Here is a 14,360-nt window from a genome sequence, read left to right as displayed (position 1 = left end):
AGTGATTCTCTGCCTCCTGCATGTGAATCCTGATGTACAGCTCTCAGTGACTGCTCTAGTGCCACGCCCGTCGGCTTCCCACCATGATGGTCATGGACTAATGCCCCGCAACTGTATGCAAGCCCCCAATTAAAAGCCTTTTTCCCCCCGAGGCAGGGTTTCTCTGTGTAACCTTGGTTGTCCTGGACTTGCTTTGCAGACCAGGCTGGCCTCGAACTCACGGAGATTCTCCTGCCTCTGCTGGGATTATGGGATTACAGGAGAGTGGCACAGTGTCTGGCAATGCTTTAAAAAAAAATAAGTATTTTCTTGAGCTGGGGGTGGTGGCACACGCCTTTAAATCCCAGCACTCACAAGGCAGAAGGAGGCAGATCGCTGTGAGTGCAAGGCCAGCCTGGTCTACAAAGCAAGTGCAGGACAGCCAAGGCTACACAGAGAAACCATGTCTTGAAAAAAAAAAGAATTTCCTTAGTCATGATGTTTTTTCACAGCCACAGAGCAGTAACTAAGACACATATCCTGCACCAGAGTGGAGGCGCTAAGACAGCAGGGCCCTGGTGACTCCAATCATGGATGCAGAACCCAGTAAACAATGGATGATCCAGGTGTTGGCAGGATGGTGGACCCACTGGCCAAGGATCCCAGTGCCCTGAAGTGCAGGACTCCACTCGCAGGCCTGCACCATCCACCTCTCTCCACCAGAGGGCATCAGACCACCTTAGTTGGGGGCTGTCACCAACCTCTGAGTCCACATTGACTTAGCTCAACAAAACAAAACATCACCAGCCACCCGCCAAGTCCAAACAACAAAAGAAGCAGGGGTGAGTCAGAGTTCACTGTTATACAAAGGGTGGTGTCACAGGTGGTGCCACAAGAAGACCACAGAACAGGGGGAGAGGCCTGCAGATTGTATCTCATAAAGGCTTTGATCCAGCATATGTAAAGAGCACATACAGTACAACAACAACCTAGTAGCCTCTTGAACAAAGAGATTGAAGAGCCCTTTCTTTAGAGATGGCACACGGACAGCTGCAAGAGCACATGAAAGCATTTGAAAAGACGGGTGACAGAGGAGCCCATAGACCTACTGTGCTGATTTCAGAACACAGAACATAGTGGGTCAGTGAGGGTTGGCAGGCACAGAGCCGCTGTACCACCAGGGGGAAGGCGAAGTGTGTGACTGCGGTCAGAGTGTGGGCCTGTAGGGGTTGCACTATGTATCGTATCCTGGCAACTCTGCTCTGAGGATTGTATTTAAGAGAAGTCAAAACTGATGTCCGTGTTCCGAGCAGAGCAGTTACTTCGGTTAAAAAAAAAAAAGAAAACAGAAATAATTTCCATGTCCAGTGATGGACAAGTAAACAAAATGGAGCATAACCCTCACAACAGAATATTACTCAGCCACGAAGAGGAACAACACACTTATATAGGCTGCGACATGGGTAAATCTTGAAAACCCTGTGGGGAGTGGAAGAAGCCGCATGCATGCCGCCTGCGTGAGGCCTTGAAATTGGCAGATCACCAAGGAAAAATCTGGGGTGTGGGCGGGGTGTCATATGTCTGATGACTCAGCATGCAGAATATGCAAAGAAGACAGCGGCCACCACCTGGTAGGCTGCCTCGAGACTGCTGATGGGCAGAGTGGTGGTGGCACAGAGCCCTGGGACTCGGTAAGTGGCCAGGAGCCGATTTCATGCTCTGTGCATTTTATCACAACACTGCCCGGAGGATAAGAGCCTTGCCCAAGGTTATGCCAGATGCCCTGGGGCAGCGGTTCTCAACCTGTGGGTCGTGACCCTTTCACAGGGGTCACAATCTGATATCCTGCACATCAGATATTTACATTATGATTTATAAAAACAGTAGCAAAATTACAGTTAGGAAGTAGGGATGGAATGATTTTATGGTTTTGGGGGGGTGTCACCACAACAGGACGAACTGTATTAAGGGGTCACAGCATCCAGAAGATTGAGAACCGCTGCCCTAGAGGGTGTCGCCTCCCATGCCCCGTCTGGTGAACGCCGGTGGTACCTGAGCAGACAGGCTCCTGGCTGCTCCAGTGGGGCTTGGAGGCATTGACGCAGGTCAGCGTCTTGGCTCCCTGCAGCTCGTAGCCCATGTGGCAGTGGAAGTGGGCCACCCCACCCGAGTGCAGATCCATCACGGTGACGTCTCCAGCGTCAGGCCTGCGGGGAAAGCTGCAGCTCAGCATGAAGGCTGGGGAGAGAGGAGGAACACAGCGGGTCAGCCCGGGCTGGGGACGCAGCAGCGTGACCCACATCCTGGCAACAGCTCTGAGCTGAGGACAGAGGGGACCCTGCGAAGGCCGGTGCTGGTGTGGCCGCCTTGGCTGTTTTTGAGGTAGGATCTCTCACTGGCCTGGAGCTTGCTGCTTTGGCTAAGCTGGCAGGACACCAAGCCCCAGGAATCTTCCTGTCCCCACCTGCCACCGCTGTGGCTGCCGCTGTGCCCGGCTTTGCCTCCTTATGTGGGTTCTGGGGACAGACGCCTAGCTCCTTGTGCTTGCACGATGAGCTCTTTACGTGAGCCGTTTCCCGTTCCAAAATTATGCACAGTCCTTTCTTGGCTTTAAAAACCATTGCTCTCAGCCAGAGAGGAGGATACTGCGGATTTTATCAGAGTGCCAGTGGGGTCCCTGGCACACACACACCAAAAAAGCCCAAGAGCGTGGGTGGGTGTCAGAGGAGAGTGAGGTCAGTGCCTCCATCTGGACATTACCCTGGTAGTGCAGCTGGAAGGTCCCGAGCCCATCATCCTGGAAGGTCCGGAAGTAGACGGAGATGGTGTTGGTGGGGCTACGGATCACCTGGCCCTCCACCAGCAGGGTCTGGTTGGCGAGGACCGTCAGGGTGGGGCCGTCCACCCCGCGGATAGAGAGCAGCTCCCCCTCGGACAGGTTTACACTCTTCACCTGGGATTACACGGGGTAGACAGAGAGAGCGAGCTGGGGTAACAGGGGCGCAGCTCGGAGGGGGTGGGGAGGGGTCCCCTGTGCCTACAGATGCACTGGGTACCCAGTGGCCACTGACTCAACACACTCCTGTCCGTGTGAACCGGTGAGCAGCCAGGCGAGGGGCGCCCTCGTCTCCAGGCCTTCTCTCTTCTCCACTGTGGCTACGCCTCAGGGCAAGCCGCCCTTCTCCAGGAACTTGCTGTTGATGGGAGGTACTGTGCACACATGCGCACACACGCATGCGCGTGTAGTATGTGGTGGCTGCTTGTCAATAAGCAGGTCAATACGGGACTTCCCTTCTGGCTGATGCATCTAATGCTCTGCCAGCACGCTCTCTTCACGCCTTCAGTGGGATGTGCACTCAGGAACTCCTACTCCCTATGACACCCAACTAAAAAGGGCTGGAGAGATGGCTCAGCGTTTTAGAACACTGACTGCTCTTCCAGAGGTCCTGAGTTCAATTCCCAGCAACCACATCGTGGCTCACAACCATCTATAATGAGATCTGGTTCCCTCTTCTGGTGTGCAGGTGTACATGCAGGCAGAGCACTGTATATGTAATAAATAAGTCTTTAAAAAGACAACAGAAGGACAAACCCACCTACCTTAAAAAAAAAAACTGACCAACTAAAATCACCCTGATTTGAGGAGAGGAGACGTGACAGTAAGGCCAACTGAGCCCAGGCATGCCAGGCTACCTGCAGTTCCACCCCGTAGCCAGTGTAGACCGTCACATTGTATGTGCACTCCAGGAAGCTGCTGACGGGCTGCGGCGGGAAATCACTGGAGTCAATGTATCCCTCGGGGTCAGAGAAGCTCACACTGCAGAGAGCTACGGAAAAACGGAGAACCAAACATCACCATCGGATACAGGGCGCTGCCACCTGCCCGCCCTCCCAGAAGCTCTCTCCCACATAGGCTGGGGGAGGTGGGGGAGCCCCGCCGGACTCTAGCGGGTCTGTGCTTTACTGTCCGCTCTGACCCCATGCACCCACAGAAGCAGCCATGACTCTGCTGCTGGGCAACAGGAAGGAGAAGCTGCAGGGGAGGAGAAGCTGAGAAGAGTATCTGTGGAAGTGGAGGGGAGCCAAGGTCAGAACCGGCAACCATGATCTTGAGTGGGAATTGCTGCCTTGTTTTCATCGGCCTCTTCCCTGTCCTGCATGCGGTAAGGAGTCACCAGGGGCAGCCCCACTCAGCCTTAGACAGAATGCCATTCCACTACCACCTTAAAAAAGGCAGGCAAACCAGAGCACGGGAGGGCCGCGTCTGGACCACGCTCACACAGCACACAGACCCAGCTGATGCCCTTCAGTTGCTCGGTTCAAAGCGGTAAACAGAAGCCTAAGGTGCCTTTCTGTTTACCAGGAGCCTTCCAGAATCTTCCCCAAAGGCCAGTTCTCTCTGGCCAAGGCACCTAGTTCCGTAGACGTCTCATCTCAAAGCCCCCCAGCCTGCTGACTGCCCTATGAAGTGCGATCGCTTCTCCACCTTTTTGGCTCTTCTCTCTGCAGCCCCTACCCCTTCTCTGAGGCAGGTGGAGATGGCCTTGGCAGTTTGTTCCCCAAAAAACTTTCTTTCTACCTATGGGTTGGTTCAGTTCTGTGGTTTGGCTGTGCCCTCACTCACACACCCAGCAGCCAAGTTGACCATAGGAGAGGAACCCCACCACAGAGAGGCACGGAGCCCAGGCTGAGGGAGGCGTCCACACCACAGTGGGGGGGGGGGCGTGGCTTCCTGCACATTAGCTTCCCCCTGAGCTCCAACCCCTTATGTAGAAAGGTTCCTACGTAAGCTCTCAGCCCCATGACAACAGGACGCTCTGTGAATGGCTCTTGTGTGGTAATTTAGGAAGTAAGGGCGAGGAAGAAGTCTCAGAGAAAGGTTCACAGGACTGAGACAACGAAATCTTCTAGCTCTCTACTGAGGAAGAACCCAAAGGAAGAGAGGGCCACTAGGCTAGAAAAGTTAGTATATGTTGGACGTGGGCACGTGTGGCTCTATAGTAGAGCGCTTGCCAAGCAATGTGCCAGACGTGAGTTCTGTTCCTAGCACGAGCGTGTGTGTGTGTGTGTGTGTGTGTGTGTGTGTGTGTGTGTGTGTGTATGAGCATGAGCAAACACACACACACACACACACACACACACACACACACACACACACACACACGCATATGCACACGCATGCCCAAACACAGAGTTAAAAAAGGTGGCTGGAGTGGTTCAGCTATAACTTGTCACTTGCCTTCCCTCCAGGTGCAAGTCCCTAGCTGCACACCCACCATGGAAAATCCAGAAACGCACTACAGTCCGTGTAGACGGCCCACGTGGTGTACCTGGGGCCTGCTCCGTGGTGATGATGGTGGTTGTGATGATGGTGGACGTGGTGGTCTCCTGGCTCTCCTCGGAGGCAGACCCAGTCAGCTCATTGTCACCCTTGTCCAGCGGGCTACCCGGGCTGGTGTCGTCATCGGGGGCCTGTGCGGGCTGCGGGCTGAGAGGCAGCGTGGTCGCCAGTGCAGTGAAGGGCGCGATCTGCAGCGGCGCAGGCGCCGTGGGCTGCTCGGGGTCCCCGGGCACGGGTGGCTTTGCGGTGGCTGAGGCCGGGGACCCCAGTCTCTGCAGAGTTGTCGGGGTAGCCTGGGGCCTCAGCTGCCTCCGGGCCGAGTTGAGTTGCTTCAGGGATGGCAGGCCCTTCTTGAGGGCCGGGGTGTGCTGGACGCTGCCCTGGTTGGGGAGGACAGGAGGCAGTGACTCTTCCAGCGCCTCCTGGGAAGGCAGGGGTCCTGGGGCTGCTGACGTCACACCCTCTTCCAGGCTGCTCTCAGGCGAGGCAGCGGGCAGGAGGTAGGCTGTGGCAGGGTGCATGTCTCCTTCTGGACCACCGTCTGGGGAGAAGAGGAGAAAACACAATCATTAGCTTAGGCCTATGTCACCTCTTGTCAACTTCAGAGGGTGGCCTCTGGACTGCACAGGCGGCTATTAGCTCACTGACTTCCCTTCCTCTTCTTCCCTTCCTCCCTTTCCTTAGATTCTCTTTCCAGAAGAGTTGGGGCCGAGCAGCCTAGGATCCAGGAAGGATTCAGATCACAGAAGCCAAGGGCATCAGCCTCACCCTGGTGGTGGGGAAGCAGGAATGACAAAGGACCTTGCAGGAGACACAGCTATTTGCTGATTCACGGAGGATGAGTGAATACTGGTAGAGGCCCAGTGCTGGGCATGAGGCTCGCCCCAGGGCAGGGAGCATGAAGGAGGGGGTCTAGGGCCAGAGCTGGCCAGGCTGGGCGGGACCTGTGGACCTTCCAGATCTATGACCTATTTCTACCTTGAAAGTGAAACATCGTCCTTAAATTACACTGGGATTATGTCACAACAAAACTGTTTGCAAGCTGAAGATATATAGAGCACACCAGACCCACCCAGCCGCCTAGCTTAGCAGCCATGTGCCCCAGAGTGAGTGTCCCTGGGTCTCCTTGTTGACCCACATGTGACAGGGATACAGCTGCCTGCAGCGCCCAGTGTCACAGTGCCGCATACTGCCAGCCCAGGGACAGACCTGAGCTCCATCAGAGCATGGCAGCACCCCTGGGTTTTCTCTAAGTGGTTTAAAATGAGCAAACAGCAGCGCAGCAACAGGAAGATGGCAGGTTTGAAAGTTTGCAGGGAGCCAAGACGTCAGTATACCCCTTTAAGAACGCAATCTCTGGAGTCAAAGGGCCAAGTTTCTTTCTTTTGTTTTTCTTTTAGAGACAAGACAGGGTCTCCTTGTCGCTCCTGTGCAAGGCCACAGACTTGTCGCTGAAGATGAACTAGGTTTCCCCATCTTCCTGCCTTCGCATGTGGGCTGCTAGGATTACAGTGTGTGCTCCCATGCCCAGTTTTAGGGGTGTCAGGCCTGGAGCCCAGAGCCTCACATCCTAGGTAAGGACTCTATCCACTGAGCCATGTCCCAGCTCCAGACTTGTACGTTTCCAGTGACAACTTGGTCTTGTGTGACCTTGTGCGTTGAGTCTCCAGCTCCCAGAAAGTTGGCCTGTTCCCTATCTGACGAGGAGAGTAACTGTAGATGTGCACATTAAACAGGTCAGCCCCTTCAGTGTGCCTAGCACCGCACCTGGCAGGAAGCAGCTTAGGGATGAAAGGCTTGGTTCTTAGTTCAGCTCAGTCCATCAAGCAAGGAGGCATGGTTGAGAAGCTGGCTGAGGGCTGGAGAGCTGCTGGTTCTGTACTGTGGCAGACCAGAGAGAGAGGCGAGAGGGGGTTGATTGGGAGACTGGGAGGTGGGGGGAGGGGGAGGAAGAGGTGGAAGGGGAAGGGGGGGGGGAGAGGGGAGGGAGGGAGGGAGGGAGGGAGGGAGGGAGAAAGAAAGAGAAGTTGCCCTCACTTGCTTTCTCCTTACTCATTGGAGGAAGTCAGGGCAGGAACCTGGAGGCAGGAGCTGATGCAGAGGCCATGGAGGCTGCTGCTCACTGGCTTGCTCCCCATGGCTTGCTCAGCCTGCTTTCTTATAGAGGCCAGGACCACCAGCCCAGGGATGGCCCCACCCACAATGGGCTGGGCCCTCCTCCATCAATCACTAATTAAGAAATTATTCTACAACTGGATCTTATGGACGTATGGAAGGGTTTTCTGCCCTTCAGATGACTCCAGCCAGGACAGCATCTAAAGCCAGAAAACTCTAAGGTGAGCTGCAGTGTGTACACAGTTTCTTCAAGGAAGGCTGGCCCAGCAGAGCTATAGAAATGAACTTCATTTCAGCCTGGAGATGCTCCCAGCTGCAGCTCGCTCCTCCAGAGCCTGGGTCTGCTCAGCTGTCCAGTGTGGCCCCAGTCATCCCTCAGCAGGACGGCCTGCATCCCAGTCAGCACTCAGCAGGTTCCAGCTGCTGCCGTTGTCTCCCCTCCTGGAACTCACAGCGCCTTCCTCTGTGGGAAGCCAGACCAGCCAGACCCCTGAAAAGATATTGAGAGACTCCCTCACGCGGACAGGGGTCCTTGGTCTGATTTCTGTCCTTGTCCATTTCCTGCAGACAGACGCTGCCTGACACACAGTCTCTGCCCCGTCAGGTGCCACCATCTAAATGGATTCGAGCCGCAGTTGGAAAGTCTGGTTAACTTTCACAGAGCTGGTGTGCAGGTGTGATGCGCAGGTGTGATCTCTGCGGACCCCCCAACAGTTACACCTGGCAGCAACCGATGCACCTGCTGGAGGTGGCACTGACCTTCAGCCAGTCTTCCTTCCAGAATAGGAGGAAGTGGGAATCGAGGAGGTGGGGGCAGGTATGGGTGACAAGAGGATAGGCCAAGGTCACCTAGCAGCTAAGCATGGATTCTTGGTCCAGCGCTGAGACTTCAGAGACGTGGGTTCAAGGCCTGCCAGTTGCAGCCATCCACGCTGGGGTGGGGTGGGGAGCTGGCTCACCCACTTTTCTGGAGCTCGGCTCTTTCAAAGAACAACAAAAATCTTCCATCTTCCCCAGATGATCAGAGATGTCGGTTTGTTCAGAAAGCTGAGGTCTGGCACCCACCACAGTGTCATCTTGTGATAGATGGTGACTGTTTTTGTAGATGGTGGATTGACAGAGGCCATGAGACTTACAGGGAGCAGGTGACAGGTCACGGTATCCAGTCTAGGAGACCCAGCTGGGGCAGGATGTACAGTTTGCCCGCAGTCAGGGATGGGAGCCCGAGCAGAGCTTCTTTGTGGGCCACAGCCCACTGGTGGAAATACTTTGTCTCCCTGCCTCTCCGGACAGGTCAAGTGTGCAGCCAGACAGGATGACGTCAGGGCTGCCAGCTCCTAGTCGGAGCACTGGCAGTCTGTTCCTGTGGCTCTGCAGAGTCAGGCAAGGTGACTGATGAATGGCCACAGTTGCTGGGTGCTGTGACCTGCTCAGCTAGCCCTTCAAAAACATAGCCCATCATTCTAATCACAGGGAAGAGGAGGGGGAAGGGGAGGAGGGGGAGGAGGGGAGGAGGGGGAGGAGGGGGAAGAGGGAAGCGCCTGCAAGCATGGTTGAGGGGATAAGTAGCACCACATCAGGGACAGGAAGCAAGGCGTTGACCACAGTGGCAGTGACAGGCAAGACCATTTGCTTGGCTACTATTGGAGTGTCCTGGTGACAGGGCGGGGCATGCATGTGTCGCATATCTGTTGGTCCATTTCACTCTTGTTTTCATCATTGGGAATTACATTTCTGTGTCTTAGAGAAACAGGCAGAGGTTGGGGAAGCGAGGTGCTTTTAAAGGCCACACAGCAAAGCCAGGATCTGGCTTTTCTAGGTTTAGTTGGACTCCAAAGAGTGAGCTACTTACTGCTTCCCCTCCAGCAATGCCCCAAGATCCAGTGCGCCCTACATGGCCTAGAGATTTACTTCATGGATTCAAATAGCTCTCCTGCCTCCATCTTTTCCCCTCACGCTCACTGTGGTCTTCTGGGAATTATACCAGTTTTTAAACCTTCCCCAAGATAATCTTCTTTTTAAAAAAGATTTATTTATTTATCATTTATGCAGTGTTTTGACTGCATGTATGCTTGCAAGCTAGAAGAGGGCACCAGATCTCATTATAGATGGTTGTGAGCCACCATGTGGTTGCTGGGAAATCGAACTCAGGACAGGACCTTTGGGAGAACAGACAGTGCTCTTAACCTCTGAGCCATCTCTCCAGCCCCGCCCACCAGTTCTGAGATTACAGGAGTCCATCTTGGGAAACTGAGGATTGCTGAACCCTGATGGGGGCGGAGGGCAAAAGTCAACACGTATTGTTTGTAGGTATTTATAGCTGTGACACCAACTTTAGTGGGCAATTTGAGACAACTTAGAACCCTGTGGGCACAGAGTCCGCACGAGGGACTGTCTGCAACGGGCTGGACCGTGCAACAGAGACGACACCACCTCGGGCACGAGCAAACAAGCGTGCAGCATGCACTCATGCGCCTCAGTTCTTGGCTCTTTCGTCGCTGCCACTGTGACTTCCCGCAATGATGGGCCGTGGACTCTTGACTCTAAATAAACCATTTTTCCTCTAAGTTGCCTTTTGGTCAATGGGGGGGGGGGCAGGGGAGCAGGAGGAGGGGAGTGTCATGGTGTCTTAACCACAGCAACAGAACGGAAGTTATAAAACTGGGCACAGTGTGGTGCTTTGTTACAGTATGCAGAGATGGAACCAGGGCAGCCAGGCCTTGTCTTCTCACATAGCTGCGGGCAACCGTTGAACTCCTGCTGCTGTTGCCGCCACCTCCCGAGGGCTGCCACACCTGACACGTGCAGCCCCAGGGATTGGACCCAAGGGTCTGTGCATTCCAGGTGAGCACATGCTCGGTGGAGCCTCATCCCCGGAAGAGAACATTGGATTCTGGGGGACCTGGAGCCCCGGGCAGCTGTGAGCTGTCACAGAGGCCCTCCCGTGCCCCCAACACCATCATCGGGACCATCTACTGTCATGTGCCTTCTGTGCTTCATACGACACCATGCAGTCTTGTTCCACCTGCGCGCCTTCCGGTGTCAGAGTTCCTTTTTAAAGGCAGCATAGTATTCCACCGTGAACACAGAGCACAACGGGGTTCATCCAGTCGCCTGTCAGCAGACATCTTCACTGCTCCCCGCTTCTCGCTCGCTGTGACTTCTGCGGTAGGCACTGGCCGGCAGGTACCTCATAGGCACATGGCCTGCATTTCCGCTAAGTACTGGCCAGGCCTGGGGTTGCTTGACACGATGGCAGCTCTACCTTCATGTTTTGAAACTACAAGCCTTCCCCATAATGGCTACGGTTGTCTGTACCCCCCACAGCGGGCTGTGAGTGCGCCTTCTCCATGCTCAGGCCAGCATGTGCTGTTTCTGCTATTAATTCACCTGTTTTGATGGTCCCTAACCTAGCTGGCGGAAATTTCTGCGCATTAGAAGGGTCAGACAATGGCCTGCTTTTCAGTCCCTTGGTTCTCCTCACTTTTGCCTCCTAGGTGCAGGTGGCATGAAGCGTGTGTGTGTGTGTGTGTGTGTGTGTGTGTGTGTGTGTGTGTGTGTGTGTGTGTGTTACAATATGCAGTGAGAAAACGTCCTTACCCCCAACAGGAGCAGAAGGGGACATTCATGTGACCCCGTCTGGGGCCCCAGGGTGGCCAGGTGCCAGCCCCACAGGAGGCCATTTTGGCTGCTCTCCTGAAACCCCGCCCATCCAAGGATTTTAAGAATGATGAGCTGAGCCTGGGGCCAGTAGTTCAGGCAGCCGGAGGACTCAGCTCAAACGCCAGGCAGCTGAGCACCACGCGAAGCCAAGTCCTGCTGTACTCACAGTCTAAATTGGATCCTGGGCTCCAGAAACGCAGTGAGTTAATAACTCGCTCTAATGGGCTTTCCCCCCAGGCCCCAGGGACCACTGAGTTAAGTGCATTCCTCTATGCCGGAGCACTTAAGAGATCTGTTGCGCATCGCAGGCTCTTTCCTTTATCACGCCCACTCAGCACTGGGCTTGGGTGCTGTCAATCAACCCATCCATCCACCAGTCCACCTGCGAAGGAAAGGCTACCCACCTTCTCCTCCAGCCGCCCCTCGGGCTGCTTGCTACACCGATCCTGCTCTTAGGATCACACACACGGAAAACCAAAATATACCCATCACTCGGGGTGGGAGGCTTGTTAATGAGCCGCACCTGACGTGGCGCTTTCTCCAGGGACAAGCCCTCTAACTAGGGAGGCAGCATCGCTTTGCCCCTCTGTCCCTCTCTTATCCTCGCTCCCTCTGTCAGGAAAACAGGCACCAAGTGCTCATCAGCTTGGGTCCTGGATAAGCTGGGAACTCCAAGCTGTTTTCTATTTGCTGTGGTCTTCTCCATCAGTCCAGCGTCCTCAGGGCAGACACCAGCAGGGAGGGGAGCAGAAGGAGGAGAGAGATTCCCACAGCGCCTGGCAAATACCAGACTCCTAGTGGACGCTGGCAGATTGAGGAGGAGGATTCAGGGTGCTGAGCACGTGCGTGTTCAGGGGCTAATGACGTCCCTTTGAGTCTATGAACGCGCGTCAGGGGCAGGATGCCCACATAGATACACCATGTCCTCAGGCTTCTCTCAGGCCAGCTCTGGCTCCTCCCTCTGTCAGTACAGTGGGACTTGGCTGCCTGGCGGTTTGAGCTGAGTCCTCCGGCTGCCTGAACCACTGGACCCGGGTGCAGCTCATCGCCCTTAAAATCCTTGTATGGGCGTGGTTTCAGAGGAGCAGCCAAAATGGCCTCCTGTAGGGCTGACACCTGGCCACCCTGCGGCCCCAGACGGTGGGTCACATGAACCAGTTACCTTTCTGATTGTTGTGTCAAATACACAAGAAGAAGCAACCGATGGAGGGGGCGTTATTTCCCTCATGGTTTAGGGTACGATGATGAAGGCATGGCAACCGCACCTCAGTGGACCAGGAGACAGAGAGCTCAAGCAGGGCAGGAACCTGGAGGCAGGAGCTGATGCAGAGGCCATGGAGGGGTGCTGCTCACTGGCTTGCTCCCCGTGGCTTGCTCAGCCTGCTTTCTTATGGAACCGAGGACCACCAGCCCAGGGGTGGCCCCGCCCACAGTGGGCTGGGCCCTCCCCCATAGAGCACTAATTGAGAAAGTGCCCTAAGGCTGGATCTCATGGAGCCACTTTTTTTTTTTTTTGATTGGGGCTCCTTTTTCTCTGAGGACCCCAGACAGTACAATGGGTTTCTTATGCTGTTACCACACAGAGGTATAATGCATATTGATAATATTTACCCCATCACTCTCTCATGTCTCCAATCCTGCTAACCCCTTCCTTCCTTTTTCCAGCCAGTCCCCTTCTACATTATAGTAATTTTATTTATTTCTTTCTTTCTCTTTTTTTTTTTTTTTCTGGTGGTGACCCAGTGTGTTTCATTAGGGTTATACGCAGGAGCACAGGTAAGGGAGGGATTAATCTTACAGGAGCACAGACCACTTACCAGTGGCTACACCACTGAGGAAAACGTATCTACCAGTCCCTAGGCATTTTTAACTCAAGCAGAGACTTAAGAATCACAGATTGGCTTGTCCGGGGACAAAACGAGTAGCTTTTCTCCCACACTCTTTGGAGGAGAGCCGACTCCCCCTTACCCTGCAGGGGATGGGCGGGTGATGGTGGAGTAGACAGCCCTGAGAGGCCCAGCCTTTCCTTTACGTGTCCAGTCGGTGTGGCCTGGATTGGACTGAGAAACACGCAGACAGGAGACGACTGGCCGAGCGTGTCTCTGGGTGTGTCTGTGGGGACCATCCCAAGCATGACTGACTGAGGAGGGGTGATCTGCCGTGGCTGACAGCTGGAGGGAACCAGGGAGAGGAGGGAACCACAGACACAGGGCTCAGGGGAGAGGAGGGAACCACAGACACAGGGCCCCTTTCTGCTTCCTGGCGGGTGAACACTTTTCTCTGTCACACTCCCAGCCACAATGCACTCTCCCCGGGCAGCTTACCCTCAGAGAGACATTCCAGATTCCCCTCTGAGGCTCAAGCCATCACTCCAATAACCATGGAAGAGGGGCATTCTCGGTGGTATGCTCAGTGGCAGCGTGCAGATGCCCAAGGTGGACCAGCGAGGCCCTGGGGTCACCCTGCTTGCATGTGGACTTGGATGAAGCCAGATTGTCATCTTTACACAGTACAGAAGGCCCCGGCGTTGCCAAGGGAGGCACAGGTAGCAATCACATGGGGATAACTCGTCACTGTCAGCAGCTGTGATGGACCTGCCTTAAGGAGGCCTCTTTACTCACTTCCTTGCCTGGGACCTTACAAGCCACACCTCTTCAGCTCATCGCCTATTTCAACAGCCTCCAATACCATGCTTTCTACTTTATGAACAGGTGACATCTTCCAGTATTCTGAAAAAGATGCCCTTTGATCCTTGAATCTTGTTTCTGGGCCAACCTCACACTCTCCCTGTGTTGGCTCCCAGGAAGCCCCACCATGCTTAGAGCAGCTGGCACTCCAGGTCAGGGGTATCAAGGGCATTTTGACTTATAGTGTCTGTGATTTAAAGTGGTTATTCGCCCCCCCCCCTCATCTTAAAGGAGGGACACTGGCAACTTACCCCTTGCATACTTTTGTGTTTTTTTTTGTTTCCCCTTCTGGGCTGTAGTCTGTGCCTTTAATTCGCGTACACCACCAGAGACATTAGTCAAAGGAAGGGGGTGGTGGGGTCCCCCCTCCTGCCTCTCTCTCTCAAAAGGTTAAATTATTATATATACAGTGCTCTGCCTGCATGTACACCTGCACACCAAGAAGAGGACACCAGATCTCATTATAGACGGTTATGAGCCACCATGTAGTCACTGGGAATTGAACTCAGGACCTTTGGAAGATCAGCCAGCGCTCTTACCCTCTGAGCCGTCTCTCCAGCCCGAGAGGGAACTCT

At 54.5% G+C, this 14,360-nt stretch overlaps 1 protein-coding gene across 5 annotated transcripts in view; it reads right to left on the bottom strand.

Annotated features, from left to right (window-relative positions):
• Nucleotides 1-14,360, bottom strand: part of SEZ6L (seizure related 6 homolog like) — a 155,488-nt gene that overhangs the window by 45,982 nt on the left and 95,146 nt on the right. For all 5 annotated transcript variants that reach the window (XM_084764286.1, XM_084764282.1, XM_084764283.1 and 2 more), the window contains exons 2-5: nucleotides 5,310-5,861; nucleotides 3,673-3,806; nucleotides 2,740-2,932; nucleotides 2,032-2,217 (exon numbers count right to left, since the gene is read on the bottom strand). In XM_084764286.1, the coding sequence (XP_084620412.1) occupies nucleotides 2,032-2,217; nucleotides 2,740-2,932; nucleotides 3,673-3,806; nucleotides 5,310-5,861 (1,065 nt within the window). The remainder of the gene's footprint in view (nucleotides 1-2,031; nucleotides 2,218-2,739; nucleotides 2,933-3,672; nucleotides 3,807-5,309; nucleotides 5,862-14,360) is intronic.

Source organism: Acomys minous, assembly GCF_964271855.1.
Source record: "Acomys minous genome assembly, chromosome: 16".
NCBI lineage: Eukaryota > Metazoa > Chordata > Mammalia > Rodentia > Muridae > Acomys > Acomys minous.
Note: the sequence above shows the minus strand (reverse complement) of the source record. Positions and strands in the feature narration are given on the sequence as shown.